Source organism: Podarcis filfolensis (genome assembly GCF_964270895.1).
Source record: "Podarcis filfolensis genome assembly, chromosome: 3".
Lineage (NCBI taxonomy): Eukaryota > Metazoa > Chordata > Lepidosauria > Squamata > Lacertidae > Podarcis > Podarcis filfolensis.
In genome coordinates this window covers 90,530,243-90,556,331 of record NC_139606.1, presented here as the reverse complement: position 1 = coordinate 90,556,331, position 26,089 = coordinate 90,530,243, and the positions used below count along the sequence as shown (strand labels likewise).

At 40.0% G+C, this 26,089-nt stretch overlaps 1 protein-coding gene across 6 annotated transcripts in view; it reads right to left on the bottom strand.

The window, feature by feature from the left end:
• Window positions 1–26,089, bottom strand: part of CDC42BPA (CDC42 binding protein kinase alpha) — a 154,569-nt gene that overhangs the window by 109,664 nt on the left and 18,816 nt on the right. For all 6 annotated transcript variants that reach the window (XM_083604445.1, XM_083604446.1, XM_083604447.1 and 3 more), the window contains exon 2: window positions 4,576–4,667. In XM_083604445.1, coding sequence (XP_083460571.1) covers window positions 4,576–4,667 — 92 coding nt within the window. The remainder of the gene's footprint in view (window positions 1–4,575; window positions 4,668–26,089) is intronic.

Below are 26,089 nucleotides of genomic sequence, written 5' to 3'. Positions count from 1 at the left end.
ATGGGAACCTAAAAGGCAACAGGCAAATGGCAACATGGGTAAACAAAGAAAGAAAACCAGCAGAAATGAGAATGACAATGGAAAAGCAATTCAAAATAGTCTGACTTAAATTCAGATTTATAGTGCAAGGATAAAACTCTTCTTGTTCTAAAAGTGGTTTAAAGTGAGAACGTCCTAATATGTCAGAATGGATTGATTTAAATCACCAAAAATAGTAATTAAATATTTAGACTTAATCAAGTTTTTCTGCATTTTCAGAACAAAAGTACATACCAATTGGTTGCTACAACAATTAAAAAGCATACTGATATGCAACTAAATAAAGCATTAGAACCACAATCCAAAATGTCTGGTTATGCAACCCACATGCCTTTTACATTACACGCAATCTGCTTATAGACAAAGGAGGACAAGTGGGAAATTAATAAACTTCTGTTTGCCTCTATGTACATGTACCATGATAATTGCTAAGATCACGTACTTAGAAACAAGGAACACAATACAGTATGAGATAAGGGAGCTGGATTGTTGGCTAAAGACCCATAACTTTCCAGAAACAAGAGTAGTAATTATTGGACAAAAATTCTTATTTTTTTTCTTGCGCAGGATTTAATTAAATGTGCCTGCTAAGATGGTTACAAATTGGAGTTTTTCAGGAAAGTAGAGAATATAAATTTCAAGTACATAAAATCTAGTGGGATCCAATGGGCAGAATTATTTTCATTGCAGGTGCTATGGGAACATATTCTTATGCTCACTTCTCCCAACACAAATCGATTCTCATTTCTGGCCAAAATTCTTGGAAAGCTAAAGAAATCTGCTGAGGGATCAATCATATTGGCTAGGATCCTCCGCATCTCCCTTCTATCAATCTACTCTCAAGTGCTGGCAGAAGATTTTAAATAATTATACTTTAAAGGGTAAGAGACCACTTTAAATTCTATACACAAAATCAGATGAGGGGGTGGGGATTGCCCAATACTGACTTGTATTATGAAGCATTCCAATTCCGCCAACTTTGTTTCATGATTTTAAAATCTTGTAAACATCGGACCACACTGTAGAAGGTATTGCTGAACCAAGGTCCACAACTTTTTTGAATGAGAACATGGCAGTACTACGAAAAATCGCTTTATTCTCAACACCTTTCAAACATGGGAAGTGTCTCCCATCTGCTCCTCATTATTTCAAGCTTAGAGATTTTTATAAGAATAATATACCGGTCACCCAGGAACAGCTCTGGGTGGACCTGAGATGCTTGGGTCTGGGCCTCACAAGGTTTGAGGCCATTTTGCTAATACAGTAGAGGGCAATCTGGGAAAGGACTGTTGGCTAATATATATAGGGCACTGACAGACACTACTGACGGGCCCCTAACAGAATTGAAAAGTACATGGGAAAAGGAGCTTGGAAACAAGACTGAGGACACACACACACACACACACACACACACACACACACACTTCACAACCTTTAAAAGCTCTCTAACCAGCAGTTAAACAGCAAAGAGAAACAAAATCAAAGTGACAATCACACTATTTCATCCCTTCCCTGCAAAAGTCTGGTCACTGATTTATTAAATCTGAAAATTTAATATTTTTAAGTGTATTTTTCCTCCATGAACAGCCTGCTAAAAATGCTTGGTATGTGCTGATATAAACATTTTGGTTTTAGTCTGAAAGGAGAAAGAAGCCAAAATCCTTCTTCCAACTGTTTTCCATATTTCCCACAAACAGTAATGCTTCCTGGCTTGCTGTCAAACTCTTTCTGCCTCTTCACAAGGTTTGGTCTCTCATGTACTTGTACATCAACACATTGCCGTTCCTTCTTCAATTATTTTAATGGATGCAGCTATCTGGAGAAAAAAAATTTGCTAACAGATTCCTACTGCTTCTTGGATAAGCAATAGTTTAAAAAGAAACACACTGGAGGTAGTAGGAATGTTAGTCATTTTGTGCTCATTTGGCTTTTAAGGGCAGCACACATATGAATTTCATAAAATCAAAGAATTGTAGAGTTGGAAGGGACCCAGAGGGTCATCTAGTCCAACATTCAGATTCGCATAAATAATCCACGTCTTGGAATAAAGTGACACTGAGATGAAACAGCCACACCCAATTCTTCATTCTAAATTAAGAAAAGCCTGGACTCCTTGTAGTATACCCCAGGGATTTCCCCTGTAAACTATCCCAAGTTATGCAGACTGAAGGTCTGATACCAAGGAACTGTAATTAACTCCTCTCGTCTTGCAGTCTCTTGCTCCAGCAAGAAGCCTTTGCAAAGCAGAGGGATTTTGTGTAAACCACCATCTCATTCCTCAATGACACCCCTCCTCCTCTCCACCCTGTCCCACATCTGCAAGAAGATCTTAATTTGGTCTGGAAGACTACAGTACTTGAAAAGCCTGTATTGGCTTAAGGCTCCCTATACTACATAGAGCTCAGGATCATGCTGCCTAAGGGTTAGAAATTATCAGCAGATATAATACTCTCCTGTGAAATGTTGCTATTCTCTTTAGCTCCCCTAAAAATTACACACTTTCCAAAAAGGAATATTAGAGTTCAATTTTGCAATAGACTAAATTTCAGTGACAACTGCAATTATCCAGAATAATTGGTTAAACCTTGTCCAAACCCTTCAGAGTATAGAGACAGAAAATTTCATCCAGAAGCAGGCATGCTCAGTCTGGTTCATTTACTTTATGACGGAGATGTTATCTGTACTAACAAGTCCAACACATGTACACAAAAGGGAAGTTAGGGTTCAAACAAATGCCACATCTCACTGAAACACATCACAAATTTTATATTTTGTGAAGTACTTCTTTTGTCTGCCCTGACTCTACTTCCAATCCAGCTCTAAAAAAAATGAGAAAGGACAAAACCTTTCTCTCTACGTATTCTCTCCATCTAATGTTTCTGTAAACTTCTATTCTGTATTATTTCTAAGACAAACAAAAAAAGCCCCCAAAACATGGACTTGCATCATAAGGAGGGTGTTCCAACTTCATGAAGGTTTTGTTTGTCCTTTCTGTACCTTTTCCTGCTCAAGGATATTCTTTTTGAGATGAGGCAACCAGAATTGTACATAGCATTTTCAACACAGCCATACTATATACATCTTTTAGGGTACTTGTTAGTCCCACTCCCCCTTTCTTAAGCCCAAACATGGGATTTTCGTTGTTCACAGATGCTGCACACTGAGTTGACATTTTAATGGATCTCTTAATCATTATCATACTGAAATTTTAGTGTTGTATGGGTACTACCAAACCAGTGAAACACCAGTTCAGACTGAGCCTGCTCCCCTAAAAGGAAGTGGCAGTAGTTCCAAAGAACTTGCTAGCAGCAACAGAAGTACCAGTTGCCACAGGAACCCAGGCCAGCAGAGCTGTACCAAGCAAGTTGCAGTGAGCCAAACAAAGTGCCATTGCAATGGCAATGGCACAGTATCCGAGTCCAAAACAGAATGATGCTTCATGGGAGCATGTGCAGCTTTCACTGACCTACTTCTAGCAAAGAGACCAATGTTAGCCTCAAGAGACAAAGACTGAATTGGGAACATCTCCCCCCCCCCACACACATAGAAGGCAGGAGGAGGGTGCTGGCAGAAATCCTGCAAAGAATGAGCAGGAAGCTGAAGGAGCTGCAGAGACAAGAACAAGGACTTAGCCACCCTAGGTAACCTTCTCAGTCTGTCTCATGTCTTTCAAGGATGGTGTCATTCACAAACATGGGAACCTCACAGTTCACACCTACTTCTAGATGATTTCTGCAGGTAGCATCATGTTAATCTAGAACAGGGTGCTCCAACCCATGGCTCACAGGCCACCTGCGGCCAATGAGGCCTTTTATGGCAGCCCTTGGCAAGAAAAAAACATATTGAAACCTTAAAAATTTGTGGTTTTCTCATGCATTGTTAACAAATGCACATACATCTGTTTGTGTACTAAATTTGTTTAATAATTAAATCTATTGTGTGTTTTATGTACTTAATTAAGTATATAAATTGTGTATACTAAGTATATTTCAAACGCTTTAAATAATGATATGTAAATTTAATTCAGTGTGTGGCTTGCAGGTTCTGTGATGAAGTACTCTTGCAACCCGCTTGGTATGAAAGGTTGGACTGCCGCGATCTAGAAGCTGGGAGAACCTACTGCTTACTTACATCCATTGCAAGAACTGTCTTTTTACACCTATCCCACTAAACAGACTTAAGAAACCGCTATAGCAAAGGTCTTTCCAGATCATTCTTCCTCCCAGTACTGTGATCATATAGTGATAGCTTTACAAAGATTGTACAAAATGTTCAGGCCACAAATCTTTAAATATGCAAAGCAAACAAACAAACAAACAAACAAATAAATAAAGTGGCATTAGTAATGAGGTCCTATTGCCCCTACAAAAATTACGTAAGTGCAGAAAACCGACAAACTGTGGAATGAATTGAATTCAAGTGTCCAACAAGGCATACAATGCATTTCCTCATCAAAAAATATTAGAAGTATATCCTGTGATTTAGCTGCATGTATGATGCTTCCACAGGCCCATTCAACATCTAAATAACTCTTACCTCCCCAAAGGCTCCTCGGCCAATCACCTTCAAGATTTCAAAGTCTTCTTTATGTAGTCGCATCTGTTTCACTTTAGATGTGAAAGGCTTGGCTGGAACAAAGGAAAATATCAATCATTTTAGGCAGAGTAACAATATTAATATATTAAAAACCTGTACACGACTAACATTTAAGAATGAGTGCTATAACCCATTATCTATCAAAAACTAATCAAAATTATCAGGATTTGACAACATGTTCACAGTAGAGATCATTCCAAATACATACAGCAAGTATTTGCAAGACCTCTATGGTATTTACATATTACAGTCTGCAGAAATATTTGAAGTTAAAATCTTTTTGAGCTTTTTTTGGGGGGGAGGACTAAGTTGTTGAGTCCCCCCCCCCTTTTTTTTGGCCAAAGTTGCTGAGCTTTTTTGCAAAATCACAAATAAATTAGAATGTTTTTGAGCTATTTATTAGGAAAATCAGCAAAAACGATGCTGCCCAACATCAGTTGCCATATGTTCCCGGACATTTAGCTGATTTCTGGCCGGATACTGCTTTCAACTGTGGTATTCCAGCTGTGCCCAGGAAATTCTGGACATATGGCACCCTTAAGCTAGAAGGTTGTTCATCTATCCAGATCAAAATGGGAGCAATCTACAGTTATTTAAAGTTTAAAATTAAATAAATAGGATTGGGAAATACTATCATGAATTTCCATATTGTAGCTATTTGATACCTTAAAGAGCTATGCAAAAGAATAGACTCTGGAAAAGAACTGTGGTTTGTCATGTGGGGATTGTGGAAAGCTTCACCTGTCAATTTTTTCTCTTTTTTCTGGCTCTCCTTTTCTCTGGTCATTCTACAGAACTCACAAAACACAAAGGCTGAGAAAATAGAACTGACAGTCTAAACCAAATGGACAGTCTGTGATAAACTGTCATGAGACAGAGGAGGTAACTCATTATAAACACATTTCAGCTATAACCTAAGAGGAGTCCAACTTGGAGGGTTATGGGCAGAGCCCTTCATATTAGTTATGTTGTCCACTGGAGTCAAAATTTCCCCACCAGCTCACAGCCATTTGAACACTAGAGGAAAGAGCCATAGCTCAGTGGTGGTGTGTCTGCTTTGCATGCAAAGAATCCTAGGCTCAATCCCTGCCATCTCCAGGTCGGGCTGGGAACGTCCCCCACATGGAAGCCACTGACTATCAGTGGAAGCAATACTAAGCTAGATACGACTAGCTGTCTGACTCAGTATGAGACAGCTTCCTACGTATGATTTCGAGAACCCAGAAATGCTCCTGCAAGTTATCCTTGTGCCAAGGATACTTCAGAAATTAATCACCTGAGCAATTTAAGCACCTTGTGGGCTGTGGTAGAGCCATCTACTTTGAATGCAAAAGGTTCCATCTTCAGTATCCGCATCTAGGTTAGGAATAGGCTCATATGCAAAACCTTTGAGAGTTGCTGCCATTGTTGATACTACTGACCTACATGGGCTCGTAGTCTAAGTGTAAGGCAGCTTCCTACATTCTTAAGAAACAGGGTGTAAGAAAAAGTATACTTTCAAGGAAAATGTACATATCAAAAATATAGGAGTCAATCTGAATTTATGATGCAAGTTTCTTAATTTTGATATTTTAGACTACTCCTCTAACCCACTGATCTCTTTGTGTCTCTCTGATGCCTATTACCCTTCCCTCTCTTTATTTGATATTAGATTCCTCATGTCTCTACTTCTCCTTAGATTTAACCAAGTAATTGACAATCTAATCTACATACTGCTTGTATAATGTTTCTTTTGGTTTTTTTTAACTGCAACTTTTTTTCATTCTAAACTTTGGTTTGTTGTTTGGCTATTAATTCCCCCTTATATGAATGGTGCACCATGACTCTTAGCTAAAGATCTCAAACACGTGTTGGTGGAGTGTACATTCATGTGTATGTGCAGGCGAGGTCATGCATTAATAAGAAGCTGTCGTGGGAATACTTGAAAAATAAGCACTGGTAAAAGTAGTGGGGGGGGGAGTAACTTCTAAAATATGCCTGTGCTACATCTGATGATTTATGATATCACTACATCTTTAATAATGTTTAGAATACTTTTCATGACTAAGAAAATAGTTAAGGAACTATGTGACCATAGGGTTCCATAAAGACAGATAGTGAAAGAATAATTAATTCCCTGGGCCATTTATTTTTGAACAGCTCTAACTTGAGAGGTCAATTTGCTGTATCATCAACATCATCATAATTTCTCTGCCATGTAAACATCTGCAGTCTTTGCAGCAGCAAAATCATTAAGAAAAAACCTCAGTGGCCAAACTATGATGTTCTCTCACAGCAGTTTCATTGCTTGGTCAGCGAAGAGGTCTGAGCAAGCAGCTACTGCTTACTGGCTAAGAACATAAGAAAAATTCTGCTGGGTCAGACCAAGGATCAACCTAGCACATCATCACATTTCTAATATTAACTATGCAGATACTTTTAAGACTCCCACAAGCAGATCGTGAAAGCAACAGTCCTTGTCATTTTGCTTCCTTTATCACCACTGAACATAAACAAAGCTTCTATCATGTCACCTCTTGCTCACCTTTTCTTTGAATCAAAAAGCCCAAATGCAACCTTTCGTTACATTGGCAAACTGGAATCTTGTGCAGATGAAACAAGCAGAAGAGCACAACATTGACCTCTAATGAAATTTGCTGCCCTGCCACAAAAGAGTTCCAATCATTGCCCACCCAGTTTAAAATTAAACTAGGAGCATTTCTAAAGTGAATCTACTTCCTAATATAAGGATATTTAACCAAATCCTGTGGACTAACACATTAACTTTTCAATCAAAATGAGTGTTGTACAGGCTACTACAGAGGATGTTGACATGGGACTCCATCTTATCAAGTTCACACACGTTACTGCCTCCCACAAAACCAGCAGGACTTAGAATTCTGGCTCTCCGTGACTGATTCTGGAAGAAGATCAGAAGGGCAGTGCTATAGGCTTACTGGCTCTGGAAATATGATGTGGGAGGATCAGAACTAGGGGAAACAGAGCAGACAAGCAGGGATCAGGTAAACATAGAATTCGGACTGAACATTCTTAGTGCATACAGCAGGCTTAGCTTACAGAAGGGATAGAACAGAAAAAAAATCCACAAACGCAGAGACCGAGAACCACAAGATGAGATGCAATTAAGAAAAACTCCTGTCATGTGCTGTTGACCAGCCTGTCAGCAATCTCTTTCTACTTAAGAGGGGGCAGGACTATAGTTCAATGTTCCAGCACATGCTTTGCAGGCAGATGTGCACAGGTTCCATTCCTGACATCTTGAAAATGATCAGGTAGAAGGTGTCAGAAAAGACATCCACGTAAAGCCCCAAAGAGGTGCTGGCAGTTAGAGTAGACTAGACAGAAAAATGATCTGACCTTTTAAGGTAGATTCCTGTGTTCCTTTTACAGGACAGAGAGAGTCAAGAATAGCCAGATGAGTCCAGTTTGTGTTTAACTGTCAGTCAAAAACATAGGAAGGAGGACTGGTTTCTGTCATATAGTGGAACATACATCAAACCCATTCATGACTGCGCTCTGGACAAAACACACTGAAAAGTGTGCCTTGCAAAAAGTAATTCACAGTGGGAAAGTGGCCAAATAAAAATGGCCCTCAGGCTCTTCTGATTTGGACTCTGAAGCCAACACAGCAAGGCATGATGCTGTTACACAGGAAATCTACAAAATACTGCTGCAGTGCAGATGGATGATGGCAGCAATGTGCAAGAGGAATTTCGCTGTGCAACCCTTCCTTCTTAATATAGGCATAGAAAAAGTGCAGAGAATGAAGGGAAGGATAGACACACATATACTATAACAGAATACAGACTCCAAAAACGGTCAAAACAACAGCCGGGGGGAGAGGGGGGAGCGACACAGAAATTTGGTTTGCAAGTCTGAGCTATCAAAGCCAAAACAGGGAAGAAAAACAAAAGATGGAATGAAGAAGAGTGAATCAACCCTTCACACACAAGCACACATATATTCTAAAGGCACTTAAAAAAAGAAGACTGCAACTGCCTGCCAATTTTCTGTCTAGCAGATGAGGGAAAACCCTATAGTCTGCAGGAATGGCAGCTGGGTAACAGAATGTTATTTACACCAAGGTTAAAAAAGAAAGAAAAAGCCACAAACATCTCTCTCAATTTTAACAGTTATTACTCTGTTTTCACTCTTTAGAATCATTCTTCACATACTTCTCCTGACAAACAGAAAAGTGCCAACATCTGGAAGTAAAGCTGAAAAAGATCTGGCATTTCCTGAAAATATAAAGTACACCCACAGGTTCCTGCCCTTTAATAGTATAGTTACGAAAATAATATTTTTACTCCTAATCATGCACAAAAATGTAACACATTTCTAGCTAGGTCAACTGGAGATCACCCAAACATCATTGGCTACACCCTATTCCACCCTAGGATGGATAATTTAAATTTTTTGTTAAACAATCAGTTTTTAAAAATTTAAAATTGAGTTATTTCAGTTAAAGCAAATATTTTTCAAAAAATAAATGAAATGAAATAAAATTGTAAAGACTACATTTCTGGCCTAACCTCATGTAGCTTGCGTTTAAGATACTCATATCCTGCTTCAAAGTCCTGATGGTCTCTCAGAGTGGTTTACAAAAAGGTTATTGCAATAAAAACCATATTCAAACCTGGTATCAGAAACAGAAATAATGTGGTGACCTATGGTACAATTGTTCAGGTGACATTTCCTGCCCTCATCCTTCTGCCATCACCTACTAGGCACTGAAGCTCACTGATGATCTATGAGGCAAGGGAGTGGGGTTGAGAACTTTTATCTCATTCCACCCATGACAAAAGCAATCCTTCCCTTGCTGGCAGTTACTAGGCAACAGCCCCCATGGATATGAGACAGAGCAATTTGCTTTTACTCAGCCTGTAATGGAATAAAGTCTTCTTTTGCTGACAGCAATTTTAAAAGATGGACCATTCATTCATCATACTGGGGTCTCCGGATCCAGTCTTTACCTATGTCGCAAGATTCAGGTAGGTAGCCATGTTGATCTGACACAGTCGAAATAAATAAATAAAAATTTAAAAAAATTAAAAATAGCCTAAAGGTAAAGGTAAAGGGACCCCTGACCATTAGGTCCAGTCGTGACCGACTCTGGGGTTGCAGCGCTCATCTCGCTTTATTGGCTGAGGGAGCCGGTGTACAGCTTCCGGGTCATGTGGCCAGCATGACTAAGCTGCTTCTGGCGAACCAGAGCAGCGCACAGAAACGCCGTCTTAAAAAGGTAAAGGGACCCCTGACAGTTAAGTCCAGTCGTGAATGACTCTGGGGTTGCAGTGTTCATCTCGCTTTACTGGCAGAGGGAGCCGGCGTTTTTCCACAGACAGTTTTTCCGGGTCATGTGGCCAGCATGACTAAGCCGCTTCTGGCGAACCAGAGCAGCGCACGGAAACACCATTTACCTTCCCATCAGAGTGGTACCTATTTATCTACTTGCACTTTGCCGTGCTTTTGAACTGCTAGGTTTGCAGGAGCTGGGACCGAGCAACGGGAGCTCACCCCATTTTGGGGATTTGAACCGCCGACCTTCCAATAGGCAAGCCCTAGGCTCAGTGGTTTAGACCACAGCGCCACCCGCAAAAGCTCATACCTAGAACAAACTTAGTTGGTCTCTAAGGTGCTACTAGACTATTTTTAAATTTTTTGAATTTTTAAAATTTTTAATTTATTTTACCTATGTTGGTTTGACAGAAAATTAACTTTTAATTTATTTTATATGCACCATTACATTCACAACCTCTCCCCCTCCCCATCACCTTGATTTAAATCAATACATCCTGCTCCACTCTTGACCCCAATAAGCAACACATTTAAGGTCAGAACGAGAAATCAGATTATTTTATCTGTGAGCGATAAACTACCAGCGTAAAGGACACCAAGCAAATTGCTATTGTACAACAAACAATATGCAGTGCAATCCTATGTATACTCAGAAACAGTCTCAGTTCAATGAAACTTCCAGGTAAGCGTGAAATAACTGGAGCCTTAGAGTTGTATCCAATAGTCCACATGCTTAGTTCCACTGGTGCAACGGGACTTCTATTTCCTCATGTCCCCCTGCATGTTTCCTAAACTGCTCCAGAGGGTTCCCCAATCCTCTGGAGCTGATTTTGAGAGTGCAAATGAGGTTGGAGGAGATGGGAGAGAAAGAGAAAGTTCCCTTGTGAACACAGAGGACTGTTGCACCAGCAGAACAGCATTGGATGCCACCATGAAAATCCCTGTTTCCTCCAAGGACCCCAAGACTGTCATTTAGCTACCAAAAGTCTTAGGACGCAGGTAACCTTAGACAGGAACTTGGTCAAGGCCACCTAACAATTATCACAGCTGAGCAAGGATTTGAACCAGATTCTCCCATATTGAAACAACAGTTTAATCGCCATGCCACACTGTCTGTGATATATATCCAACAATGCTGAGGCTATTCTGCTATTATAGGATCCTTTACTAAAAGAAGTAAAATAAAAGCCTTTACTACTTAAGAAACAGAACCTAAAATTAACTCACTTTACATATTTAATTGAAAACAGTCAAATTCACTCTATCAGGGTGCACCGAATACATACCATTATCTACTGATGGACAGCCTATTGCTTGGTGGTTGCTGGAATTTTTGCAAATAACACTGATTTGTTGGGCTGAACCAACAAATCACTTATGTTAGTTAAATAAGAGTACACAGTCAGAATCAGTTAACACAAATTTGTTGTGTCTTAATAATTAAGAGATCTGAGTATGCCACTCTTGCTTTGTAAATTTAAGGCACATGTTGGATCATGGGAATTCTATTTTTTAAAAGTAGTTCACTCAGGGCTGAATTCAGTCCACTCCACTCCTACACTATATCTAGACTCATTTCACATATGCTTAGTTTTTGAATATTTGGGTACAGTTAAATCTACCGTGCAATTAGGCTGGAAGCATATTTAAAATTCCTAAGCAACTGCAAAAAAAATCTTTGGAACTATACAGGAACAAGCTGTTTGTTGCTTTAAATTAGTGATGAAAAGTAGCTGTGTAGTCTGAATTTCGTACAAGTCCCAGTGGGTTGTGTGTCACAGAGAAGCAAAAGCAGCACTTCTTTAGAACCAACATACCATTTTAATGCTTTCCTAGAAAGATCTACAGAAGAATAACATCCAAACTCTTATTGGTATTGGGCTTCAGATCCACCCAGAAACAAGTCGGTTTCTAATCTTCTGGTGTGCTCCAGTTCTGTGTGACTGGGCCATCTTCAGATGCCTCGCAGAAGCCAGCTATGGAGAGTGAGGTGGCAAGTCACCACCTCATGGTTGTAGATCATGGTTGGGGAACCTGTAACCCTCCAAACTACCATGAGTCCCAGGTAGCATGACCAGCAGTTGGGGGTGATGGGAGCTGGAGTTCAAAAAACATTAAGAGGGCCACCAGTTTTCAACCCTACTTTATATTCTGGGAACTTTTCTCATGCCCAACCATAATTTACCCAAAAGTCGAGGGATTTTCCAATACATAGTGAAAAAGACACACAAACTCATGTTAGCACAGGACAAGTATTATACGTAAAATAGGAGGTCAAGAGCTATTTTCCAGGTAAATGAAGCTTGTATTCTTCACATATACACATGTCTCATAGTGCAAAATCCTATGAAGTCTACCACATTGGGGGTGGGGGGGAGAGACAGACAGACAGACAGACACACAGACAGGCATTGCATTTGCCAAATATGGTATTTTCTTTGTCATCAACAGTTTCCATATACAGACTGCCTTCTTATGAAACAGAATAGGCACCAGTTTATCCTGCCAATTATGCTCTTCTATGAAACTGTGTTTTATTATATTATATTTTTATATTAGGCCTTCATTTACTTTTATTCTTGTTCAATAAAATCTAGCACTGAAGCTACTGCAGAACATCCTATAGTTGTGGCTGCTTAGTGTAAAACGAGGTGGATCCACCCATCAGGATCAAGCACTGCTAATGTACACTTTCTCAAACACTTTGAATCACACTGTCCTTCTATGAAGCTTATTTTGCAGTCTGAATGCTCTAAAATTCTAAGCATTATCTTCCGGCCAGGTCTGCAATGTTTTAGAGTCTCTGCAGCATTCAACAACCATTCATCTGAGAAAGCACATTCATCTTTTCCCCCAGGACATATTTTCTCCCAACCTATACACCATCTATATAGCTCTACCCTTTTGGCTGGGATATCTCTCGTTACTCACAACTCAAATGAACTCTCAGTGCTTTGGAAATGTGCATCTGAGAAGACCAGCGTGTGTTTTTTTCTGGGGGTACTTAAGGGTACACAGTACTGCCCCCTCAAAATGTTAAAAGTGTGGCACTTACTGTAAGAACTTTATGGTCAGTACTAGCACCCTTTTTTCTACAAAAAAAAAAAGCACTCAAGAAGACAATTACCAAAAGGTCTATTTCTCCTCTGCCAAGTGATTTGCTACACCAGGAGACACAATGTATCATTCATCCCCCCCCCCCCACACACACTTAAGTCAACCACTAGGAGCAGGAAGAGGAAAGTAACTCATTGCCTTTCCTAGGAGAATATAGTTATACTGTAGGCAGTTCCTAGCCTGCAAAAGCTGAATACATGCAACATATCAGGAGTGCAGCCTAGAAATGTCACCCACATGTCATTCGCTATCATGAGATAACAAGTTTTCTTGCTGTGGGATTACTTGCATGTATACAAGGCCTGCAAAAATACTTTCCTATAGTCTTTCATTGTTGAATACAATCACTCCTATTTCAAACAAAGTAGCCCATGTTTTTAAATGTTACTAAATAAATGTAATTGCAATATTGTTCTTCTGAAAAGAAAACTAAAACAATCTTCTTCCTTTATAGTAAATAGACATATTAATGGAAGTCAAAATATATTTCTGGCACCAAGTTATGATTTTCTTATTTATTTTTGGTTGGTTGGGTTTTCTGGATGGTCTTTTAGCTTTTATTGTTTTATGATTATTGTGTTTTACTTTTATTCTTTTACTGTTGATGATCTGTTTAGATGAGGGGTGGCTTAGACATTTTTTAAATAAAGAAAGCTTCATTATGTTTGTGCTCACTCCGAGGTAAGTATGTATAGGATTTCCACCTTTACTGCAAGAGTAATACTCTCACTTAACTCAAAGGGACTTTTTCAATGGTTAATGTGCAGGGATTAAGCATTTAAGTATTTCCTCCAACATTTTTACTTTTTCATAACCAAAAAGTATTCACCTTAGTTAAAAAAATAATTTTAATGATATATTCTGATTTCAATTATTAGCTCTACACTAAGAACAGGAATAGTTTAACCTACATTACACAACTTAAATATTAATAAACATAAAATGAAATCCACATCTCATTATTTGAATTAATAATACCACTTTATGCCCACAGACTCTGAGGAGCCTCAAGGATTATGCAGTCTAAAACTGTGCAATGAATCTGTACACCTATGCGAACTCCCTATATTATACATGGCATTGCTTCTGAAGTAGTCTTGCAGAAAAGCTATCAAAGATGAAAAGCCAAGTGCTGACGATTCATCAAGCTGCTCTTCACATCTGGTAAATTTGCAAAGCTCAATGGCGTTTAGTGCTCTTGCCTTCTTTCATGTGCATGTGCATGTGAATATGCCTGATTTTCAGGAACCAAGAAGAGAATAGTAAAGCCCCATTTTACTCAAAGCACTCAACTCATAGATATTACTACTCCTATTCCAACTCTGACTACTTTATTACCCACCCTTCACCCTAAGGTCCCAGGAGGGGTTACAACATTAAAACACAACATTAACAACAGTTTAAAACACCTTACAATCATAAAAAATAATAGGGTGAGTCATAAATGAATGGACAGAACTGAGAAAGACACTTCAGTTTAGATAACCACACCCTTTCAGACTTATAGAGTACTGGTACTTAGTCTACTGAATATGTACTTAAGGCCTGAAAGAATTTGCAAAAATCGTGGGTGCTCAATGGAAACAAAGATATTGATGCTGAAGAACTGTGTGGTGAACTTACAGCAATAGCTTGAAGACTTTCAAAGTCTATGCTACCATAAGGAGTACTTCTCTTCATACTACAGCAAAAACTCCTGGATAATGTGCCTAATGTTTCTATTGCTCTCAGGCAGAACTTTCCAAACTTCTCATGTTGGTGACACACTTTTTAGACATGCATAATTTCACGACACAGTAATTCAGTTTTACTAGCAAACTGGAGGTTAAACTAACCCCTTCCCGGGCCCAGAAGGAGAGCGGGGAGAGTTCACACAACACACCTACATACTGCAGCCAACACACTAATGTGTTGCAACACACAGTTGGGAAGCCCTGCTCTGAGGATCCTTCTCAAACTTCCACTGTCAGTGGCAAGTGGTGATCGTAATTTCTCAAAGCTCAAACTTATAAAAACTTACATATGGTCAACCATGTTGTAAAGGAGACTAGTTGGCAAACTGACAGCTATATCCAATTGATATATGCCCAATCATCAGCAATTGACCTGAAGGAATTGGTTACAAAATGTGCCAAGGAAAAGACATGCAGAGATTTTGATTTTCCTGAAATTGAATCTTTTAAGAAACTTAAATTTTAACATCGCAATTCACAAGATTATTCAAAATGATTTGTGTGCTAAAACATTTTTGTATTTGAGAAAGATAATCAAAGATTGTTGCATTACTTATTCTTGCAATTTAAAATAAATTTAGCAATTTCAAATTTTGTGCTTTTCATATTTTCTACAAGACACCTGTTTTTGAACAATAGCAATTGGTGAGGGGGTGCAAGTACAGAGATGAATTTAGGGCAGCTTGGTTGGTTTCACCACACTGGGTGCCGAGCTCAGGGGGTACCACAGGGCGTTGCAACTATGACACTGAGCAGAAAGGAAGGCAAGAGGCTTTTGGCGGGGTGGGGTGGGGTATTAGCTTCACATAGGACACTACTGAAATTTGAAAGACAAAGTGCACCCCTGCAAGTAGTTAGCCTTGCCCAGGGCACAAAATAGCCTGGCAGCAGCACAGTATACTATACTAGTCTCCAAACTAACAAGTTATTTCATTGCTTCAGATCGAAATGGTATATTAAAATGATCTGAAGAAATATCAGAGATGGTGGGGAAGCAAAATATATGTTTTAAGCATAGGTTCCAATCTGTCCTCTTTCCAACATCTACAAACTTAACCCAAACTTTTATTTTATTTATTTGAACATTTATAGACCATAAAAATATCCAAGCAGATAACACTACAGATGAATACATAAGTACATGGAACCATATACCATGAAACGTTTCGGTTTTCAAATGCCATAAACCCGGAAGTAAGTGCCTCAGTTTTCGAACGCGCCTCAGAAGTTGAACTGGAAATGCGGCTTCTGTTTTGAGTTTTCCGTATTGAAGCTTCCGGCTTGAGGCTTCCGGTTTTCAAATGTTTTGGAACTCAAACTGTCTTCCGGAACGGATTACGTTCGAAAACCAAGGTACCATTGTAAAAACAATACTAAGCAGCATGTGGAATTCCTTTTGTATGTCAGCCATAGGCAAAACTAGTAACAGTTTATTTTAAATATGTGTTCTTAATCTTCTGGGTAAGTCTACATCTGAACCAAATAGCCGCTTGAGATCAAGGTGGCATCTGTCAAATTAATTGTAAATAAGCTTTTGCTCCACTACTCTACAGAGTCAGATCTAAAAACGGGAGCACAGAGAATCCTATACAAAGAAAGAAAGAAAGAAAGAAAGAAAGAAAGAAAGAAAGAAAGAAAGAAAGAAGAAAGAGGCTACACTAGCTTGCTACAGACAAAAAAGTGGTCCATGCACTGATTTCTGACAGTATATTCAGCAGCAGAAATGAACACAATTTTCTCACCGAAGACTCCTGTTATGTATTAATTTATATACTACCGTATTTTTCGCCCTATAGGACGCACCTTTTCCCCTCCAAAAATAAAGGGGAAATGTGTGTGCGTCCTATGGGGCGAATGCAGGCTTTCGCTGAAGCCTGGAGAGCAAGAGGGGTCGGTGCGCACCAACCCCTCTTGCTCTCCAGGAAGCTATCCGCAAGCCTTGCAAGTCCGGCGGGAGTTCCTGCAGTCTCGCAAGGCTTGCGGGCAGCAGCCTGCAGCCCGAAGCACGGGGCACCCTCCGGAGGGCACCCTGTGCTTCGCGCAGGTGTCCGCAAGCCTTCCGAGCCCAGCAGGAGTTGCCGCCGGGCTCGTAAGGCTTGCGGGCAGCAGCCTGTTCTGGGGGCTGGGGGGGGGATAAATTATTTTTATTCATTTCCCTCCCAAAAAAACGAGGTGCGTCCTATGGGCCGGTGCGCCCTATAGGGCGAAAAATACGGTACTTAAGCCAAAATCGGCTTTACAAAATATGAAAACCAACTATGCAACACTGTTAAAATACACCATAATTAAAAAATACTCCTTAACTATAATACACAATAAAATAGTCATGTTAATAAGCAGCTATAAGATAAGAGCTGAAGTTCTATGAATCGGTAACTAAATAAGGTGAATAGGAATAAAATGATAGTTCTCGTAATAGAGGGATATAAGAAGTCCAGTCGAACCCAGATCATAATTGGGATCTGGGCTTTTAAACATTTTAATATATAGAGGCCTGGTAGATCAAACCAAAGGCCTATTTAGCCCAGTAGTCTGTTCTCACAGTAACCAACCAGATGTCTATGCGATGCCTACAAACAGGACACATGATCTCAATAGGACTTTTCCACCATGATCCCCAGCAACTGGCATTCCGAAACATACTGCCTCTGATACTTGGGGCAATAGAGGCATCATTACTAGTAGCCACTGATTCAGCAGGGCTTTTCTTAACAATTTCAGAAAAATGCACATGTATAATATATTCACTGAAGGTTGGCTTGGCTCAGTCCCAGTTAGCAAACATACTGATGCACTCTTAAATGACTTACCAGTAATGGAAAAACTGGCCAAAAGGGAGTTACAGTATTCAATTCTCAGAGTCATGTGAGTAAATGTTAGTTGTTCTGAAGCAAATAAGGGTGTTCCCTGTGTAAACTGAACTACTGGAAAAACATTTCTACACAAAAGCAAAAACTGACCATGGCGAAATTAGGTCATCATTAAAACGGCATCATCTTTTTCTATGGAACGTATTTCAAAGTTATTCCAAAAATGATTTTTTGTTCAGTTGCACACTTGATTTGGAAATTAAATATTACTGACATTTTCTGAACATTCACATATATATTGGGTTCAATAGCACTGAGGGTAGTTTTAGAGCTGTACAACAATGGCTACATTGTACCACTTAAAACTGAACTTTGGAGTTACATCTCACCTTGGTTAGCTGCATGACTAACAGTTCCAAGACATAATCATATATTATGTCTAAAATAGTCTCTATGCAGCACTCCGCTGTGTAACATCATGCAAGCTGCTTTGAAAAGACAGGAGCTGTATGGCAGCAGTGCCAGATGGACCACTGAGAATACACTGCGTTCCTCCAGGCTTGATGAACTGAAACTCAGATGGAAAGTAAAACTACTTGCTTCTTTTCTTTGCCATTACTTATCTGAGTGGTTCACAATCACATCAGAAAAAGAAAGGCAGGATTCTAAGCCTAATAAAATGAAAGGCTTTACAAAGGGTCAGTGGCAGGTCACAACTCTCTCTCTTCTAAACACAAAAGGCCACATATACAATTTTCAATTAGAGCAGACCAATAATAGTCTAGAGTTGCTATCTCCCGAACACAAGATATTAGCAGAATTTACCTGCATCCTTCAAACCACCAGTATACTCTGTCAAAACCATTTTGAAGTGTTTACTCAGAAAGCTGCAGTGAGCTCAACAGGATTTACTACTAATAGGTACCACTACAGCGGGAAGGTAAACGGTGTTTCTCTGAGCTCTGACTTCCATGATGGTATCCCATTGCACCAGAAGCGGTTTAGTCATGCTGGCCACATGACCCGGAAAGCTGTCTGTGGACAAACGCCAGTACCTCAGTCTGAAAGTGGAGATGAGCACCGCACCCCATAGTTGATTTTGAGTGGACTTAACCGTCCAGGGTTCCTTTACCTTTACTGCTAATTATGAGTACATAATCCTTAGACTGACAATTCTCTATTTAACTGTGTGTGTGTGTGTGTGTGTGTGTGCGCACACGCGCGAACACTTGCATAATTTTTTATCATTTTATATTTACACACAGAGAACTATGTTTTGGGCAGCCAACAGAAACACTGCAACTAAATGCTTAATATATCTACAACTTTTCTTATAAAGTGTTTAGATGAAACCTACAACTTTAGTCTTAAACACAGAGAACAATACACCTCTAAACCAACAGAAATGGCCCATTCTATAATGTATGTTTTAAAGAGTATTTTAAATAACACACATCACACTACATGAAATCTCAAGGTTTATTAAACAGTCATCTAGATCTTTAAGTGTTCTACATAAAAAAACATGACACATTAATATTTCTATAACATGTAGAAATATGCAGAAAATGAGGATGGTAACATGTTGCCCAACAGTGGCTTCACCTGTCAGCCTCGTGAATCCGTGAGGGTATCCTATGCCAAGCTCTCCGAGACTGCTAAGCTCTTTCTACCAAATGTAAGTCAATAAGGTGCCCTATTATATTTGCTGGTGCCTTCCCAGCATTTCTCACTTTGCACTGGAAGAGGATGAAACATGGTAATCTGGGGTAGACATTCTTGTTGGCATCCATCTGTCTCAAGAGACAATGGAGTGCAACTCTAGGGATGAAGTGAAACCGCAATGTTAGCAGCACCAAAGCGACCTCCCCAGGGCACAAGTCTGGGTGGTGTTTATAGAGGGCCTGGGCCGCCCAGATGCTAAGTCCCGCCCCCTCGGTCTTTGGATTTTGCCCTTCTGTTTCCCATAGATTCACAGTGGTTTACTATTAGGAGTTAGAGATATAGCATATATGACCAAATTAATGACTATTAATGAGCAAAGCAGGTGATACCCACTTTACAAGAATAGTTAAAACTCATTTTCAATGAAGTACTGAAGTTAAGGTTCAAGATGGTGCTGGGAATTATACAGAGGATCCTAAAATATTTAAATGTTACATTACCAGAGATATAGTGATCATATGGTTCACATTGTAAATGGATTAATTTATTGTTTTACCTAAACTAATCATGGATTCTTTTGTCTTTTCTTTTTATTGTAGAAAATTGTATAATAGTGTCAATGGATTCTGTTTAATAATCAGGCCTTGTTGACCTGAAAACAAAAATGAACAATGTCGAACAGAAGGATACAGATGGGGTAAGGATTAAAGATTTAGGAAGCAGTTGCCACTATTTCCCAGACAACTTCCTAAATCCTTAGATACCCTCCAATCTACAATCCTGAAAATCTCCCAAAGGATGTTTATGAAATCTGGTGCAAGTATAAAACCTGCTTCTATCAGATTGCCTTGTGCAGACTTAACTCTGTTGTGATTTAGGCTGCTTAACTGGTAGAAAATTCCATTTGAGCTCCATGGAATTTACCTTTTTTATGTGGTTATATCAGGTTTGATCTTTTTACCATATTTTTCGTTCCATAAGGCGCACCGGACCATAAGGCGCACCTAGTTTTTAGAGGGGGGAATCAAGAAAAAAAATCTGTCCGCTTCTCCCAGAGCTTCTGGGGCTGTCGCTCGCTGTCTTGGCTTCTGCCATAGCCGCGCACAGCCTCTCCCGGCTGGAGGGGCTGTGTGCGGCTATGGCAATACCCCCACCTCCCACAAAAGCCCACAGGAGCCGCGCACCCTTTAAGGAGCGTGCGGCTCCTGAGGGCTTTCCTACGAGGAGGGAGAAGGGACTGACTGGCTGCGTCAGTCCCTTCTCCCTCCTGGGGAAAAGCCCGCAAGAGCCGCACAGAGCTTGTGTGCGGCTCTTGGGGGCTTTTCCTGCCTGCCTCCCCCCTGCATTCGCTCCACAAGATGCACACACATTTCCCCTTACTTTTTAGGGGGGGTGCATCTTATGGAGCGAAAAATACGGTAACTTTAAACTATAAACCTCCCTATAAATCTATGAGGAACAGAAGGGCAAAATCCCATTAAACCAAAAACCAGTTCACTCCTATATATCTACTCAAAGGTAGAGTCCCATGGAGTTCAAATGGGGCTTACTCAAAGGTAAATGGAAACAGTACTGTGACTTAAGCAGACATTATTAGGTTTCACAGAATGAACTTACAAAGTCAACTCTTGGTCTCCATCATGAATGTTCTCTGTCTTACTCTCTGATCTGACATAACAAAGTAGCAATTTCTTATGGCTGCCATTTATGCATGACAAGTGGGATGATTCTTACCTTTTTTTCTTTGAACAGACCCTCTACAATTTTCAAAACAATGATTTTGATACCCCTTCATTTCCAAAGGTGGGATTCTCACTATGTAGTCTAGGGACAAACACAAGCCCCAAATTCATTTTGCTCATCCAGAACTAGCTGTACAGTTCTTTGGATCTCAGCTTTTGTATATCAAGTAGAATTATGATATGACATTTACATCCTCTGTCAATTTACTTGCATTCATTAGATCATAAAGATGTAAGCTAAGCCTGACGTTCATGTGAGTTTAATAGCATCTATATTTTGAGAGGATTTGTAAATACCTGTAGCAATTATTATTGTTGTTGTTGTTGTTGTTGTTGTTGTTACTAATATTCGCTAGTTTTAAACAAAGTTACATTGAAAAAGCAAGGAATGATGTACATATATTATGTCGGATATAACCTGACGAAATGAAATTACAAACAAGTTTTTTCAAAGTTTAGTCTATAAAGGCATTGCTGCAAACAGTAAACAAAATTCAGATGAGGGAAGTGGGAGCCACAACAAAATGGTGGAGTATAACCTGACCCACTATAAAGACCCACTCCAGCATATTTCAAGCTGAAAGTAACTGAAGCAGAGCACTATATCCCTCCAGTTTTCCTATTTCCTTTTCCAACCGAGACTCAACAGTTCATGACTACCAAGAATACTCCATTCTCTTTGTGCTGGTTTTCTCTCCCTCTCCTTAGTTTAAGATTAGTTCTGCAAACACTGAGGTTTTCCCAAGCATTGTTTCTCAGTGGCCCCATTTTGGCTCCAATACAATCAGCCCAAAACACTTGATAAAGGAATCTGGCTGTGCAATTTATAATCTAGTAAATCCTCATTGACAATAATCCTTCACCTCCTCTTGCAGTCCTCAAATTATATATATATATATATATATATATATATATATATATATATATATATATGTGTGTGTGTGTGTGTGTGTGTGTATGTAGGCATGTGTTCTAGCTATGTTTATTGTGGTATCTCAGCATAATCCTCAAAACATCTAAACACAGAATGCCTATAACTGTAAACATATCAGAACGTGCTCGCTTAGTCCTTTCGGTTGGCCCACTTTTTTCTCTAGCAACCGAATAACGCTGTGAATATTAACAAAAATGTAGCACATTCAATGAGATACCTTGGACAAATCCATTTTGTCCTGAAAGGAATAGGTTGTTTGAGAAGAAACCGAAGCAGTGCAGAAATCTAGCAAGCTGATGTACAGCTGAGATCTGGAAACAACAACTATGTTATACATTTGGAGACAGAGGTCTAGAATTATGGATTTAGAGACAGATTTAGAGACAGATCTAGAATTTACAGCTTTACTTTCAGACTTTAAAGCAATTGCTTCCTCCAATAAGAGACTGTTCACTCTATAAATCCTAATATGAAAGCAAGTACCTGTCAGGAATTTAGACAGCACCAGAGTGACAATCCTCCAGATCTAGTAAGACACAAGAGACTCCACAGTCAGTTGCCCTAGGGCTATAGGTTGAAATATAAAGGCTGCACAGATCCTTGAGAAATATGATTGTTTTTCCTGTTCACTGTTAAGAACTAGATACCTAAGATGTAGCCAATGTGGCACCTTCCAGATGTTATTGACTACAACTTTCTTATTACAACAGGCTTTTGGGAACTGACTGATTTTAATGGGCTTTTAATAGCTTTGAAAGGGCTGGTCCTGTGCTGTTTTTATTGCAATTATCTGTATGTTTTTATATAGTGTGTGTGTGTGTGTGTGTGTGTGTGTGTGTGTGTGTTGTCTGCTCAAACCATCTTGCTCCAATGAGCAACCTGGCCACTGCACCAGCTGAAGTTTCTGAACCATATTCAGAGGCAGCCCCATGTATAACACATTGCAGTAATCTACACATTGCAGTAATCTAACCTAGAGGTTACCAGAGCATAGACAATAGAAATTAGGCTATCACTGTCCAGAAAGGGGTGCAGCTGGGTGACCAGCTGAAGTTGATGGAAGACCACCTGAGCCTCAAGTGACAGCAATGGACCCAGAAGTACCCCAAGCTGCCGACCCACTCCTTCAGAGGGAGTGTAACGCCATCAAGAGTAGTCCACCTCCCATCCATCTATTCTAGAGAACTGCCTCATTCTTATCTGGATTGAGGTTCAGTTTACTGGCTCTCATCCAATCCGTTACCGAAGCAAGACCATGTTCCAGCACATCCACTGCCACAACTGCAGGTGTAAAGGAGAAGCAGAACTGTGTGTACTCCAAAACTCTGGATGGCCCCCATTCAGCAGTTTCATTCTTATGTTAAACAGCAGGGAGGGGGTTAAACTGTGAGTAAACCCACAGTGACAGCTCCACAGGGCTGAAGAGCACTCTCCAAGCATCACCTTCTGAAGATGACCATCTAAGTAGGACTGAAACCACTGCAAAGCACTGCCACCTACCCTAACTCAGTCAGCTGCTCCAGAAGGATATCATGGCTGATGGTATCAAAAGCTACTGAGAAGTTGAGGTTTTTGCCCTTTTGGGAAGCAGACAGAGAACAGGTGGATGTAAAAGAGAGTGTAAGTTCAACTTTGACTTTGCCAGTTGTCTGAACTACAGGAAGGTGCCAGCAACTGCAAAGACTTCAGTATTCAAAGAACACTGGACCACAGACAATCCCTGCTCCTTGGCCATAGGACATTCCTCTTTGTGTGTGGTCGGGGAGGGGAGTATGATCAAGAACTGAACATTCCTGAATGCCACATACATTTTTAAAATATGTTGTAATATAGCAAAAGCAGAAAATTAGTAATTACAAAAGCAGCCCAGGCCCATATTAAACTTGCTCTTGTAAAAGAGCTAGAAAACTTGTTATATAAAAATAATAAAATAATAAATGGCTTTACTACTTATTGAGAGTGTACTGTTTTCTCAGTTCCAATCCTTAAAGGAGAAAAAAAGATGAATCAGGGGAGGGGGTAGTATGTGTCCTTGCCAAAAGTATAAATAGCAGTAAGGAATGAAAGAGTCACTTTACCAAAGCCCATTACAAGAGAAAGACATTTCTCTGATCTTTCACAGCATAGATGGGGTCTCAAATGCCAATCAGTCATTCCTAGCCTAAAGGAGAACAGGTGCTGTTCACATTCCACACAAGGCAGGTAGAAAAGCAAAGGGACCTGCAGAGCCTCTAATGCTTGCAGAAGCATCTAGCAGAGTATGGGTGCAAACAAATACTACAAGAGAATATAAAAAGGTCAGTGCACATTTAAAAACAGCTTTTTATAACTCTTTAATTCAAAGTAAATAAACCAAAAGACCCTCCTGATCAGGTATATTGTGGCAGGATTTAAAATCTCCATTTCATATTTAGAGCTGCTTCTCATTTCAAAATGGAATTTTCCTAGGAATCATGGTCAAAAATAGATGCAAAGTATCTACGTACAACAATCCTCTTTAACTAGCACAATGACTGGACCTAAGAAATCATCAGATTCTGATCCTACTCAATTAACAGACCTTGAATCCAAGATGGCTGCATATATTGCTATTCATACTTTTGTTTCTGAAGACATAACTTGGGAGCATCTCTCAGCCCTGAAATTTTATCATGAGTAGATGTAATAAAAGCAGTCCTTTTACAGACACATATCAGTCTATATAATCTAGACCAATCACAGCCAACAAACCAAAAATAACTCCTCCGTTTTATCCCGCTCCTGGTGACTTGGCAGAAAATGTCACGAAAGAAACAGTAATATTGTGAAACAGAGATGCAAGGTTTTGGCCATTCTTTTGGATTTTGAATACAATATGGAGGCCCATGTGAGTTTGGTGGTGCTACGGAGAAGCTTGGTTCAGCATGTTTTTAATTTTGCTCTGACGGATGAGTACAGTGCTATGGCTGGGAACTGGTGAAAGCAACACTGGTTTAAGCAGCATCTTATTCAAAGTAGCAGCTGTACAGTATTTCAGAATAGTTAAAATACCTTACTTTTGCCTCTTTTTCACCTCTTATTGCTTCTCAATTATAGTGTTTTCTTCAGATTAGTGAGGACTCTTGTGGGAAGAACAAGCCAGTTGTTTTCTATACAGTGGTACCTCGGGTTACATACGCTTCAGGTTACATATGCTTCAGGTTACAGACTCCGCTAACCCAGAAATAGTACCTCGGGTTAAGAACTTTGCTTCAGGATGAGAACAGAAATTGTGCTCCAGCAGCGCGGCAGCAGCGGGAGGCCCCATTAGCTAAAATGATGCTTCAGGTTAAAAACAGTTTCAGGTTAAGAATGGACCTCCAGAACGAATTAAGTACTTAACCCGAGGTACCACTGTATTTGAAACTTTATAAGGTTCCAGGGCCCTTGGGTCTTTTGAGTTCCAGGGCAAGTGTCTGACTTGGTTCGAGGGCTGCCTTCCTCACCTAAGCCTATCAGGTATCCTTTCAGAAGGCAGAGGTAATTAACTGTGTCTGCATACTGAAAAGATATGCTACCCACTTTCGGAATCACTGTCAGAAACTCAGAAAACAGCTGCAAATGTCAAGTGCAGGTCACAGTGACCTGCAGGAGACCATTTCTCTTTATCTTCTTTCTCAGGACATGTCATTAGCGGCATGTCACTCCTTCTTCCTGTCTCACTGTCTTTGTACCCTAGTGCTAGCTCAAATCACAGTTATTTGCATTTGGATTTTTCCACCAGGTGCATTTAGGCTTCCACCTGCTGGTTCTCTACTGCCAACCTTCGCTTCATATAAGGTAACTTACCCATCACCTACCTCTATATTGCTATCTACAATAGGTACTGTTTAAATTTGTCATCATCACATCATTAGAGCTGAACGATATTTCAACTCATTGTCTGAAACTGGTATGAAGTTCAGGGGGCGATACCGGTTTCAGACTTTTTGAGCTGACAGTACATCACGGCTCCATGGTTGCCACCAGCACAGTGCGTTTCACTCCTGCCTGCCTGCACTGTGCTGGCAGAGGCCATGGAGCCATGATGTATTGCCAGCTCAAATTGCCTGCTCACCCATCTGCCTGCTCACCCATCTGCCTGCCTGCACATTAGTAAGCAGGGCGGGCTGCCCCCCCCCTTCCTGGTCGATTGCT